This window comes from Perissodus microlepis, chromosome 16, assembly GCF_051167445.1.
Source record: "Perissodus microlepis isolate ML-2025 ecotype Zambia chromosome 16, ASM5116744v1, whole genome shotgun sequence".
In the NCBI taxonomy this organism is placed as follows: Eukaryota; Metazoa; Chordata; class Actinopteri; order Cichliformes; family Cichlidae; genus Perissodus; species Perissodus microlepis.
This window is the reverse complement of record NC_140476.1, coordinates 21,880,484-21,894,889: the sequence shown is the minus strand read 5'-3', so window position 1 is coordinate 21,894,889 and position 14,406 is coordinate 21,880,484. Positions and strand designations below refer to the sequence as shown.

General features: G+C 46.1%; 2 protein-coding genes across 3 annotated transcripts in view; both read left to right on the top strand.

Annotated features, from left to right (window-relative positions):
- LOC146370890 (cyclic AMP receptor-like protein A) overlaps nt 1-7,417 on the top strand; it is a 52,010-nt gene extending 44,593 nt beyond the window's left edge. For both annotated transcript variants that reach the window (XM_084955005.1, XM_084955006.1), the window contains one exon: nt 6,193-7,417. In XM_084955005.1, the coding sequence (XP_084811131.1) occupies nt 6,193-6,354 (162 nt within the window). In that variant the 3' untranslated portion in view covers nt 6,355-7,417. The remainder of the gene's footprint in view (nt 1-6,192) is intronic.
- A 3,543-nt stretch (nt 7,418-10,960) lies between these two features.
- Nucleotides 10,961-14,406, top strand: part of bcor (BCL6 corepressor) — a 38,519-nt gene continuing 35,073 nt past the window's right edge. Inside the window, exon 1 of the mRNA XM_084954572.1 lies at nt 10,961-11,100. Within this exon, the coding sequence (XP_084810698.1) occupies nt 10,961-11,100 (140 nt within the window). The remainder of the gene's footprint in view (nt 11,101-14,406) is intronic.

Sequence of the window (14,406 nt, the reverse complement as noted above, 5' to 3'; positions counted from 1 at the left end):
ATCTCAATGTGTTCGTAAATCACAGAGAAAACGCTGTTTGCGCGTCTCACGGAGAACGAGAGAGAAGGTGAGAAAGAAGATGACAGAGCGAGAGCGAGTGAAAGAGAGAGAGAGAAGGAGAGAGAGAGAGGCGGCGTGTGTTCGTGCGCTATCGTGACTAACAGCCGGTTGTTATTCATCTTGGCATGCGGCTCCCAGCAGCCCCCACACATCAGGTGTGAGATTGGCGGGGAAGAGAAGCGGGCGCGGGGGGGAGGTTTGGGAGAGAAGGGGGTGGTGGTGGTGGTGTGGAGGGTTTTGCAACAGCGTCAAAACATTCCTCTCTCAAAGCGACGAATCTGCGCTTTCAACCCTACCCCCCCACCCCCACCCCGGCCCTCCTAACCCTGTCTCCTCGTGCTCACTCACCAGCGCTCTCTCCCTCTCTGCCTCTGTTGCTGCTTGCCTGCAGTACATTTGCATGATTTAAAGGGTAGGCTCCTTTTTTCCTTCTCCCTAGGTGTCTTCACTCTGCTCTCTCGTGCCATACGTACTTTGGAAAAGTTGTTGGTGGCTGTTGCTTTGGGTAGGCGGAGAAAATCAGTTTAATTAAAGGTGACCTGTTATGCTCGTTCCCACCTTCATGTTTTTATTCCTGGACTCTGCGATAGTAGTCTTGCGTGATTTACAGCTCATAACGATCCATCATTATTCCGATTCGCTGCTCCTCATAAACAGAGGCTTTAAACAGCAGGTGGATGGGACCTTTGTGCTCACAGGCAGAGCTGTGTGCCTGAGATGACTACATTAGGGACAGCCGCTCTCTTTGACGTCATACAGTACCAGGAGCAAAAATGAAAAACAACACTGTCAGGGTGCCCGTGCTGACCTCTGTCAACCGTCGAAAGCAGCATAAATGGGAACTCAAGCAGTAGAACCGCACTAATAAATGGTAGAAGGTGGCCTCGTCTGATAAATCACATTTTCTTTTACATCATGTGGATGGCCAGGTGTGTGTACATCGCTTATCTGGGGAACACCTGGCACCAAGATGTGGTATAGGAAGAAGGCAAGCCAGCGGAGGCAGTGTGATGCTTTGGGCAATGTTCTGCTGGAAAACTTGGGTCGTGCCATCCATGTGGATTTTACTTTTGATGCTATGATTATTACCACCTAACCTAAGCACTGTTTCCCTGATGGCGCTGGCCTCTCTCAGCAGGATAATGCTTCCTGCCACCAAGCAAAAATGATTCAGGAATGGTTTGAGGAGCACAAGTTTGAGGTGTTGACTTGCCCTCAAAATTCCTGATTGCAATCCAATCAAACATCTGTGGATGTGCTTGACAAACAAGTCTGATCCATGGAGGCCCCACCTCCCAGCTTACAGGACTTGAAGGATCTGTTGCTAACATCTTGGCACCAGATACCCAGATACCACAGCTCACCTTCAGGCCACTAGTGGACTCCATGCGTCGACTGTAATGTAATGCATTTGCTGTATCTGCATCTGCACCTGTACTTTGGGTAGAGACCTCTTAAAATGTTAGTTCACCCACAGTTTTTAATCTAACTCCACCCCCACGTATTAAAAAAAAAATGAGGAAAAAGTGTGAGAAAGGGTGAGGAGAGGGCTGCCCACTCTCTTTTCCAGCCCAGAGAAAATGGAAAGAGACACATGTCTGCCACAGAGGGTTTATTTGAGGTGAAGAAATCCGTAATCAGCTGAAACAGACATTAATGTGGTGGAAGGCCATGCTGGTCCTGACCATCCTGGTCTCGTGCTGCATCAGTTCAAGCCTTTGGCTCCAGCGCGGATACTGCTTAAAGCTTCTGTGTGTCTTTGTCTCTCACTAAAAAGGGGGCATCTTGCCACCTTTATTGCTGAGCTATGTGAGGGTCTGGTGATGCTTTCGCAGCCCTCAAAAGCACAAGTCCAAACCACTGCACCAAAACTGAAAAACCCTAAGTAGAGCGTTTGCAGGAAATGGCAGACATTCATGTAAATGAGTTTCCATCATTCAAGTATGAAACACTAAGGGGTGGGAGGGGTTCTCCCACAGCTGATTTGAGCTGATCTGAGACATGTTGATGAGCCCTAAACAGTCTGACCTGTGGCAGTCTGGCTTTGCAAGGTTTAAAACAGTAGATTGCTTATTGAGCCATTTTCAAACAGTGACATTCAGGTTTTTATTATTTGCAAAGAAATGTCATTACCACCAGCACTGACGTGTTTCATCCCAGTAATAGTGACAGTAATATCATTAAGTTTATAGCTCAATAAACTCAACATTTAAGTGCGGAGTACCTTTTTAATATCCAATATGTTCAGTCATTCAAACATGCCTGGTACTGTGCCATTGGTATTTTTTAAACCTTGATACTGGACTCCAAGATTTTGAATTGTTCTCAGTTTATTAGGTTCCCTTTTGGCTTATGCAGCACATAGCAAAAAGGCATTATTATTGCTTTCCGTGGCCCTGCCAGTTTTGTTCTGCTCAGTGCATAGATAGCACATTAGGATGAGACAGTGCAGATAAAAGCACTTTTGTGAGTTCTAAGAAAGGCTTATGCATTTTATAGGGTATGGCAAAAATGTGCCATTTATTTGTTTCAGTGCTTGCAAATGGCCACTGGAGCAAATTGGCAGCAACGCTGAGTTTGGGCACCACATTTAGATCCCTCAAAACATCCACAATTTGTTCCACTCTCACTATGAAAAGTAGCTGCTTTGATTTGAATGGTGACGTGTGAAAGATCGTGTTGCAGAGTTTGCTAAAAATAACTAATTTACATGTTTTTTTTAAAAAACCTTACAAAATAAATGATCTTGGCAGCCACTCGAGCAGCTCCCATGTCAACTAAAAATAAAACTGCAGGATGGAAATGAGATTAAATTTAATGGCATTTCAGGCTGATTATTAGGCTAGCATGCATGATTGTGAATACCACTGGGTTTCCCTGAGTCTAGACTTGCAGTGGACATGGGTCCTCGTCACTAGAGACATAAAAGCACAGCACACTCTGACTGCACGATGTCTATCGGCCAGCTTCAGTTGAGAGATTGAGCAAAAACACAGGAAGCGCGGTGGCTTTCAGTACACTGTTTACTTTGAGCCATAGAAATTGTAGCTGTTAAATTTTTCAAATAGCCTTTGCTGCATACACCCACACATTTTCACTGCCATTCATTTTTTTCCCCTAAATTTAGTTAGACACTGACCTTTAAGGTGAGTAAGCCTACCTGCCAGTTATGTTTCGTACTGCAGTGCAGAGAATTACAAAGTTAAGTAAAAGACTCGGCACACACCAGATTAAAACTCAAATCATGACACCAAAAAACAAAAAAAGAAATCGGACCAGGTCGTGATTTTAGCGGATATTTCCATTCCTCCTCGCTTCCTCTTGAAGCTAAATTTAAGCGTGAGGAGAGTCGGTCTAACTAAAACGAAAACTAACACACTTTCACTGAGAGGCCTCTTCTGGTTACAGATCTGATTCATGCATTCACACAACCAGGTTATTACTGTGAACAGAAGCGCATTTATTTATTTATTTTAAACCCATTTTCTTCCATTAACCTGCTTCTTTGTCACGGCATCTCTTTCTTTATCTAGTCCTCGGTTTCCCCCACCCTCCTCCTCTTTCGCGGCAGTGAAGCCGCTCTTCTGTTTCTCCCTCTCTCTGCCCATCTCTGCCTCGCCGTACTCTTCTGCTGTCTCCTCTGTTCCCAGTACCCTGTTACAGCATCTCTGGCATTTATCTATCTTACATTATTTTTGCTGCTCTCCAGCATCTCCCTCCCACCTGTGTACTCTCCGTCTCGTTCCCTCTTCCTCTCGCTCCTACCCTGATATTGATCTGCATTCTAGCCATACAGCTGAACCGCCCGTGGCTCTGCAATGAGCTCACATCTCACTTCTCCTTCTCTGTGTTTATGAGTGTGCACGCAGGAAAGGAAGCTCTTCCAAAGCCCTACATGTCTCGGTATCGTGGCAATCTTAACGCAAAGCAGGCTGATTTTAAAACACGATTGTTGTTGGGGTTTTGGGTTTTTTTTTTAGTGGAAACACCGCGTGCCCACACGAGCATGGCCCCCTTTTGTCCACCAATAACTGCGCATCACAGCTGTCGTGTGTTAAGCAGAGGCAGACAAAGCCTTGTTACGCTGCTGAGGCTCAGCTGGTTAAACCTCTGTTCAGTCCTCCCCCTTGCTCTCTTATAGTGTATGTGTACTGTATTCCCTTCTGGCTGGGCTGCCAGTGAAACCCCAACAAAAAATATATATATATATAAATAAATAAATAAATCCAAACTGCAGCAGCACATCTGAGGTTCAACCAGCCAAAGACGGCATATGTCACTCTGCATTTCTTTACTCTTTTCTGGGTATTTCAGCAGAGTAGCCATCAGCACATCTCCCACTTACATGAATAATCCCATGCAGGTTTGTGAGCAGTCCTATTCATATGATCTGCAATGGAACAAGACCTAGTCTTGGTAGCAATGTGGATTTTAAAATCCCAGTCTAAACTGGTCTAAACACCCTTCATCTTTCCATCCTACTGTAGCTCACATTGTCCTTCTGCAATGAAAAAAACTGTGAACTGTGAGCTACTCTGGCTTGGCTCGGTAACAGTACTTTAAACAAAACATCTGCCAGTTGAATAAATGTAAATATAAAACAGCCAAACATCTGATTCGGTTTGCATAATCACACCATTCAAAAAGCATAAAAACAGTTGCTGTGCATTAATCACATTCCCGTTTCACAGTCACTAGCTCATCTGACAGAACCAAAGTCAGTGGAACCCAGAGACGAGATTTGTGCTGTGAATTTTGTAATGTTTGCGAGATTGAAAGGGGACAAAAGTCCCCCCCCCTCTCACCCAAACAAGCTTATGTAATTGTTCACTCTTGAGTTCCATAGGTAATTTTCTTTGTTAGATCGAAAACAGCCCCACACTGAGGGGATTTTCAAGTACCAGTGAAGCAATTAAATGCAATCAAGGAAGGGAAGGGTGGTTTGACTGCATTATGAATGATTTCCAGGGCTTAGCAGAAGCCAAAACACAAGACAAGGTGTTTTGGCAGCTTAAAAGTTAAAATGTGGACCGTTATTCCCACTTTCATTTGGAATGGTGACTGAGATAAACAGGAAAATTCCAGATTTCCAGATCCAGTGTAATCTACTAAACGTTTTCCCGGTTTCAGTATTGCTGGCTAGGGCACTGTGCATCGATATCCCTGCTCACACGTACAAACTCAATTGAGCAGAATCTCATTTGCCTCTCATGAGCCTGACGTTTGTGAGCGCGTTTAGAAGCGTGCATATCATTTACATGCTCAGGCTTGACTGGACAGTTAGGCTATTTTCTCCCGCTACTCGCACACATCAAAGCAGTTCATGCTTAAGTGATGTAGGGCTGCACACTTTCTTCTTCAGATTTAGACGCTCATTAAAGTTTTATTGCACTGCCGTTGATTTTTTTTTCTTTTTCATATTGTTTGAAGTACGCTGCTTTCATGAAATTTACAAAAGGTGGAATCTAGTGTTGTGCAGGATGACCAAAGATTCTAGCAGAGCCACAGTCTTAAAATTAACTCTGCATAAGTGGGCCTTTACAGCGGCTCGTACTTCTCACACTAGTATATAGAATTTTAAGCATTTTAATGTCACCATAACAAAAGTTTTACTGTTGCGTCCCGAGGCAGAACATTCAATGCTTAACGACCTCAGTTGTTCCTCGTGCCATCCTATTCCAGCACACACTGCATTGAAAAGGCGGGATTTTGTTGGTCACACCACAGCGACCTTCACTTCCCACTCAGTCTGCTCAGCAAATCTGCCTCCGTGCAGTCTCGTCTCTTAGCCAAAATGAAATTGAAGTTGAATGGCCAACGTTTTGACACATTAAAGATTGTAACATGGATGCTTTAAAAAATAGCAGACGGGGTTAAAGCGGTCCAGAGGTGCATGAGAAAATGAACTTGAAGGGGATTATTGGTTCTTATGGCCGGCGACCCACAGCTTCACGATGACACCTTGGATATGCAAATCTGGGGTTTAATATTTTCATTTTTATCTACCTGGGGCACTGTTTTTAATTTAATGGCCAAAAACATTTGAGTCTTGAGCTTTAGTGTGAACATCCTTTCTACACCAGTACAAGTGGTGTGTACTAATTCCAAACTGTATGCGTGTCTGTTTTCTAGCTGGCTCTGCAGTCACGGCTCTGTGACAGAACACGGATTGGAGAGTACTACCCCGGGGCGGTGCGCTACACGCAGGCTGACCTGGCCGACCTCAGCGATGACGATGACACCAATGTGCTCTTCTACTCTCCTGACATGACCCTGAAAGACCGAGGGCCCTGAGAGAGCGGGAGGGAGGGAGAGCGAGGGAGACAAAAGAGATGGAGGGAAGGAACACGAAGGAGGGTCAGAGCCAGAGAGAAACGCAGCAGATTAGAAACTGAGAGGGAGGAAAAAGAGGTAGGGAGGGAATGGAAGGGAAGATTGTGGGGGACAGTCAGGCAGATAGGAGCCGGAGATGAGCTGTCAGGTTCCATTATTAATCCCCATCCTTTACTATTTAATATCCTAAAGACACACACACCACACATACTGAACAGAGCTCCAGCTCAGCGCATTACTACAAGAGAAGGGGAAGGACTAAGGCGCTGTAAAGATCCTCTCGATGTTAAACGCATCTGCTTCTTCCCAAAAAGGTCTTGAAACGATTTCCCTCTCTGCATCGTATTCTGTACGTCTGCAGCATTTCGGCATGCCAGAACAATAAAATGGAGAAAAAAAAGAACCCATAAGGACCGCTGAAAGGCAATCATAACAAGGTGTTCCTTTAGCATTCTCTTTTCACGTCTCTGCAGGAGATTAGTTGAAAAGGAGGCCTTTAAGATGTATCCCGTGTGTCTGACGTGAAAGCATCTGCATCTACCCTGAGATTGATCCTGCTACTGAACAATTTTCTTGCCAACAGGGGGGATGTGGGTGCGGAGTTGAACTACAGAAGTGGGAGGGGTTATAAACAGTCAAGATGCCTCAACAGGGCAACTAAATCCCAAAGCACCCATGTCACCTTCCTCACAGTATTTGTTTTCTGCCTGCTTTTTGTTACTGTTGATGCAACTGCTGCACATGTATTCATTTCTGGAAGGTTATTTTGTATTTTTTTTTTAATGAAAAATACTACACTTGTTTGTTATACACTATTTATAACAGATCAATGTATTGTACATATTTAACTGTACGCTCTATTTTTGTACTTTGCCTTGGACCGGGCTGAGATGAAACTTCTTTTCTTGGTCCAGATCTGCTGCTCGGCGGTGTCAGTCAAGCAGCGCCGAATTCAACACGCACAGCCTTATGAACAACTACAGAGAGATGCTTTTAGTCAAATAAATCCCCTCGTAGACACACACACGGATACTTTTTTATTTATTTTATTTGTTTCTTTAAGGTGCCTCTGCCAGCCTGTTTTGAAGTAAGGAACAGTGTCGCTGATTGTCAGGCTAATAGCGTGAACCACCTGCTATGCTCTACCACAGCCCATTTGGTTTTTTCTGGTTTCAAGCCTTCATGACGGTCGGATCTCTCCCAGCCGTCAGCTCCGTCTTTGCCAAACTGAACTACGAAAACCAACTCTTGACCTTTTTGTTTTAAATCTTCTCTGCCGAGTGTCAGCCACACCTGGGTGAAACTTTGGTTTGCAGTTCACAATCACACCACCGTATCACGCACACTGCCCCCCCCACCCTTGGCACTGTTGCTCGCTTGATTCGGCTGCGCACTCCATCAAATAAATGAGCAGGAGAGACATTTCATAACAAAGCTGAGACTAGGCCTGTTTATTTCATTTTCACATTGATGCCATTCCTCATTCCCACTTGCCTGCCTGCAAAGTGTTTGTCTGTTTACGTGTATGTACATTCAAGCATGTTTTAGGCGGGGCCTGCTTAAATAATGGATATTAATTATTGGTCGGACTCTACCGGACCCTGCCCATCTCCAAACGTTATTAACTGGATTTTGATTAATGGATCATGGGCAACGTGTCCTCCGGAAAACCAGATCTTTTTCCTCCACGTGCATAGACAACACAGCTTGCCCACAAACGTGTGAACACATCGAGCCCTGCGCCCCCACTTCATATAAAGATCCCGTGAAATAAGCGAATCTCCCTGTCACGCAAGAAGAATTATTATTCCCCCCTCATATCGTCGCATGCGCTGTAATTGGATACAATTTAACACCCGCGGCCCACGGGCATGTCAGCAGGCGCACTGCCTACTATTAGCTCGCCTCGCCTCGCCACCCTATCATTTGTCAGATCAGTGTTTGTGTGCTCCTGGTGCCTTTGTGTGTGTGCGTATGTGTGTGTGCGCGCGTGTGGCTCGAGAAACCAGAGCCATTGTTGGAGTCCGGCCATGACCTAGCTGTGACGCACAGAAACAGAGAGGAGAGGAGAAGTGGAGAGAGAGGGGAGAGGCGACAGCGCAGCAGCAGACGCTGAAAAACAAGCTGGAGCTCTGTCACCTCTGAGCCAAAGGGAGGCAGGCAGGCAGTCCTGATGGGTGTTTGTGGCTGCTCTGCTCTGCTTCCACAGGGAGCCCTGTCTGCTGTTTTTTTTTGTTGTTGTTGTTGTTGTTTCTTTAGAGCCCCGGCAGTATTTACAGGCATCGTTGGGGGAGGGTATAACCTAATACCAGCTCACCGGCTGCTTACAGTAAAAAAAAAAAAAAAGGCTGGAGAAGGTTAATGAGGAGATTACAGCATGACTGATCTAAATAATTGAGTGGAAGTTGTTGCAAATGTAAAGAAACCTGTAAACTGGGCTCCTTTTCCCCTATGCCTCTCAATTTGTGGTCATTTGGATTATAAAGTGGCCCAGTGTAAGACCCCTACCCCCTTATTATTATTATTATTATTAACCTTTTGCCCAGGTGGCCAACCAACAGGTTAATGTGGCCATTTTTGTGGTCATAAAAACAATACCAAATGCTATAAAAGTTGACTGCAGTGTACAAAAATCTTAAAACTGTCTTTCACGCATGGTCATCAAATCTGGCAAAACCAGAGTAGCAGCTGCAAAAGTTTCTTACTCTGCTGTAAGAGTAAGAAACTACTCGGTTTTTGATATCTGTATAGGGGCACAAAAGATGGATTTTAGCCTAGTCTCTTTTTTTAAGGTGTTGGTATTGGTGTTGTTGTCGAGGGCTTAAATATCTAGAAGAAGAGTGTGCAAAATCCTCAGGTCCTCTTAACGCTGACCTTGGGTCTGTGATCATTTGCTCAGAGCAGATCTGATCAAACTGTAAATACAGAACAAATATCACCAAATACCAAAATTCTATTTTTGGGGAGCACAGCTTTATTAAGATATCGAAATGTGAAAATGCTCTAAGTGTATGTTCCACGTGGTTTTTCCAGGCGTCACTAAAAACGAGACGGATTTGCCCAATCACAGTGCAGTTTGGAACAAAATGATTCAGTGTCTACACAAATGTGAATCCACTTATGTGACAGATACCATCAGGTTCCATTTAGAGTATGAATCAGGATTTCGTAAAAGCTGAAATGATCAATTTCCCCCAGATGCTTCGACTCAGCCGGTTCTCTTCTCAGGGGGTGTTATTTTGACTGCTGGCACGGATCATTAACGCACAGTGTCCTTTGGCTTCTGTGCGTAAAGCGCTGAGATGGTCGCTCGTTCCCAACTCATATTTAACTCACAGGGTTACCAGTTTGAAGGGGCGGGTTTTACACGGAACCACGATCCTTGCCTTAATCTAACCAAGTAGTTTTTAGCGCCAAAACCAATCAGGAAAAAAAGCGTTAAAAACGGGACGCGAGCCTTGGTCTGCAGGAGGACAGGCCTGCCACTAAAAAAATTGGACCCTAATCTCTGCCATTGCAGTCACGACTGCTGCGTCGAGATGTCGAAGGTCACCTTCTGCGTAACGGCTTTGACAAAATCGCGTCATATTACGAGAAGGTACTGAGGTACCTACGAAGTTCTAGCCACAGACCAAATTAGTACATTAAGAGAATTTTGAAAACAAACAAACAAAAAGTTGCATCCACTCGGAATTCAGTATAATGTACTAGAAAATAGTCCAAACGCCCCTCACCATCACGCATAGCCCCAAATCCCCAAATCCTTATATCTAATATTTGTGTTGCCTCCCCAACGCAAACACACAAAGCCAGAAGCAGCTTTGCTTCTTTTCTGTCGATCAGTTAATCGACCAGGCGTCATTGTTCCAGCCCTATAATCTAAACATCGTATGCAGTCTCTCCTGGTGCTGCCAACAGGCTGCACGATCCTTTCAGGTTTTTCATTTTAACCTCTGAGGATTTGGTCCAAAAATATCAGTATAAGCTGTGCAGAAAACCTGCCTGTGTGTGACTCGAATAATCCCCTGAAATTCGAGAAACACCACCAATGACGTGACCTCAGTGGCCGCGATCTTTCCTATTTATAGCTGTCGCTTGCGAATCGTCTGTTTAACGTCCCTATCTCCCAGCGTGTCAACCGCAGGCCCGCTACTGCTGCTGCCTGAGCACAGTGCAGCAGCGAGCGGCGCTTTAAGCGCTGCGATCCGGCCCCGAAAGAGTTAAATTAATCTCTTTCTCTACCCTCGCTCTCTCTCAACACACACACAGGCTGCCACCGCCCCAGATAACAGAGGGGCGCCTCTCCCCAGCCAGCCAGCCTCCGCTAATCGCAGTGGCAGGAGGGGGGAGTGGAGTGCCGGCGGCCTCTCACAGCGCTGGGCTTTTTATTGACGCTGCCTGCCTGTGTGTCTGTGTGTGTGTGCATGCTTGTGGGTGCGTGTCAGAGCGAGAGAGAGCTATAAAGAGGTGTGTGCGTGTTTCCGTGCGCGCGCGCGCGTGTGTGCGCTCCCAGCCAGCAGCGGAAAGCAGGCAGAGGCGGGGAACTGGGAGGGTGGGTGGCGAGGTTATGAGCGGAACTCGACAGAGGCCGACAGACGAGAGAGAAGGAGGGGAGGATGAGGAGGAGGGAAGGCAGGGGGGGGGGGGAGATCTTTCTTGTGCTGCGCTGCTGAGAGCCGCCACCGCTTCTCCTTCCTCTCAGATAAGGTTCGTTTGAAGGTTTTCATATTCTCCAAAAAAAAAAAAAAAAAAGAGCGAGAGAGGGAGACGGGTCTGTTCAGTGTTCTATGCGCGCGCATTTGGAAGCGGGGATTGCCGTTTCAAATCCCCACCACCACCACCACCACCCCATCCAAGGTCGAAATAAGAAATGCGTGACAGGGATCGCATTTTTTTTTATGTCATGAGCCCACTGATTGATCGCATCGATGAATTTAGCAGCCCTATTGATTAGGGCTTAATCTATAGGTTAATGTCTCTCAGCGCTCCAATTATTCTCTCTCTCTCGCTCGCTCTGCTTCTCTCGCGAGCAGCAGCGTTTTGGCTCGGAGCCACGCTCGCCCTGCCGCGCCAGGCTGTAATTATCCCCGGTGAGGCCGCGCTAACACAGCGTGGCGCGCCTGTGGGGAACCGGTTAGCCCTACAACACCGGGGTGGGGGGGCGGCGGTGCGCGCATGTGCGTGCCAGAGCGTGTGCGCGCGCTCGTGATCGTGCGCTGGTGTGGCACAGAGGGAGAGAGAGAGAGCGGCTTCTGTGTTGATATTTCGGTAGCCTGTATCAGAGCGCATTTCGAGTCCTCGCACGAACCGCGGAGCTTTGAATTGCAGATTAGACAAAAGTGATTTAAAGCAACTGATGGCGGGGCCTTACACTTAGGAAGGAGAAGAAAAGAAAAAAAAGTCACGATTAGTTATTAGATATGCAAATGAGTCCCCCCCCCAGGTGTCCACGCTTTAGCGCAGTCACCGTTTTTAAGGTGAACTCGAACAAAGAAAAACATCAGTGAGTGTGGACTGTCGTGAACGGCGTGCTGCAAGCGAGCATAGATCTATTGATTGCACACGTGCACATGTCCGGGCTTGTGCGTGCTAGCGAGTGTTCAGGCAAGTTTCTGTGTTTGAGTTGCAGTAAGCGATCCATAACGATCTGCAGGTGGATTGTGCTGATTAGTACCGGCTGCTGTGGACTGAGCTGCGTGCAAAGAGCTTCCTGCAATCTGAGCCCGCCTGCCTAACTGGAGTGTGTGCGTTTGTGCGTGCGTGTGTGTTGGCAGTGAGCCCCCTTAAAAAAATGTGTGTCGGCGCTGTGTGGCTTTATGTCTCCGTTTTTAGGCATCTGACAAAACGTGCGCCGAAGGTGCACATGTGAACTCACCATGCGAACTGCGTGTTTTGCCAGGCCGCTGCTGCTTCAGTGTCTGATTGCAACAGCAGATGGCTGGATCGCTGTGACCCCCCAGAGTGCAGCACTTTCCACACCAGGATGCATCTGTGTCTGCGCGCGTGTGTGATCACGCTGTTTTGGTTCTTTTAACAAGATGCACACGTTACATGCGTGCTTCTCTGACATGACATAAAATGGCAGTGAGAGGAAGGCATAACGATTTAAAGCGGGATGTTTTTGTCACTCTCATCCACCGAGAGGGTTTTCAAAGGCACATGCTGTTCTCGGGGCTGGCTTTTCAAACCGCAAAGTTCACACACAGCCATAAAAGTGAGGCCATTATGAAAAAAGAAAAAAAGGGCTGGACTCGCTCTCCCCAGACCTGTTTATGTGTCTCCCTCAGACTCTCTGTCAACGAAGGTGTTTTTCTGGAGCTGCAGCTGTGTGTTTTTGTGTCCAGCGCCAGAAATCTGGTTTGCCCTGCGGTTTCTCCCAGCAATATTCATCCTAATCCAGTTTCCCAGTGAGTGATGGAGAGAGCCACTTGCCATCAGCGCCCCTCGAGTCAGAGCTGGAGGGGAGAGAAGAGGGTGTGTGCAGTGATGTCTGTCTTTCCAAAATACCCTCTGACTTCCTTTTTCCTGACTCTAGACTCTGTCACGTGAGCACTGTAGGTTTTCCATATTTGTAAACGATCTTTCTGAGAGAATTCTTGGTGACTTTGTATTAAATGGAGGCTCATAATAAAGCCGAATCCCTTTATAAGCCAGTATTTACACTAACAGCACAAACAGCCCGTGCTTTGCTAGGAGATCTCAGGGTTGCCAGGTTGGATCCTACCTGCAAAAATCTGGGCAGCAGAAGTAAATGGGACATATGGTGCAATGTGGCTGAACGTGTAGAGCATGACACTCACTTTGCCAAGGCTAAAGATGGTGTTATATGTAGTGGGGGGAAATAAACGTTGGCATATTTCTTTAGCCTGGAAAGAAACATTTTAGCAGAACCAAAATCTGGCTACAGAGCTACGAGGGCAGTTTGTCATATGCCAGCTGCCGCTTGTAACTACATAAATAATACATCTTAACCAGGATAGTCCAGAATGCGTAGTTTAGAGTCTCGGCTTGCTGTGTTTGATGGAATAAAAAGATTATTGTGCGTCCTGGGCCTTTTCTTCAAAATGTTATTGCAATTCCGTTACCTCCCTTAGATCCACAGGAAAAGTGGAGGAGAAAGCAAAACACCACCAGAAGTGACTGAATGTTAAAGTTTATCTTACAAGTCTCATTCAGCCAAGTTCATTATCTTCTTCTTTTTTTCTTAAGAAAGACTCAAATATTGCCTAATTCTTCTATTCTTGTTTAATGTAATCCATTCATTGTCATGCTCCTAAAACCAACATGAAAAGTCTATTGGATGGTGTGTGTTATGTGTTACACACGGTCCCATCTGTCAGCAGCTCCTGTTCAGCCTCTCCTAAAGTGAGGTATTTGAACGACAAGCTACATCCTCGCCAGCTGGTGAAATAGGAGTGGGCAACAGCTCCTGGGAAACCGTGACGTGAACCTGCTCTGTGGCAGTGAAGCTTTCTGTCATCGTTAACCTTCAAGGTCAAAGGTGCCAAGCATGCGGCCTGTGGGCTCAGAAGTGGTCCGCTAAAAGGTCCAAATATGTCCAAAGTGTGAAGATTTCTAATGAAAGGCAGAGGAGGATGTCAGGACTTCTCATTGCATTTTTCTTTTTCCTGCACCAGGAAGTGTTGTGTTGCAATCCAAACAAGAGGTCTGAATCATTTTCATTTTACAAACTTTCCTGCTTACAAAGATAATAACCACGGCCTGCCATAGTGCTTACACCATAGGGCCGTGCCCACGTGTTTCACTGGGTCACGATGGTAGTGTTTCATTGTAATGAGAGCAAAGAGCCCATCATACTTCTGTTTCTTAACTGTTTGTTCTGTTTGTTCTTTGTGGAACCAGCTCCCAGTTTGGGTTTAGGAGATAGACACACTCTCTGCTTGTAAGATTAGGCTTAAAACTTTCCTTTTTGATAAAGCTTATAGTTAAGGTTGGATCTGGTGACCCTGAATCCTCCCTTAGTTACACTGCAGTAGGTCTAAGCTGCTGGGG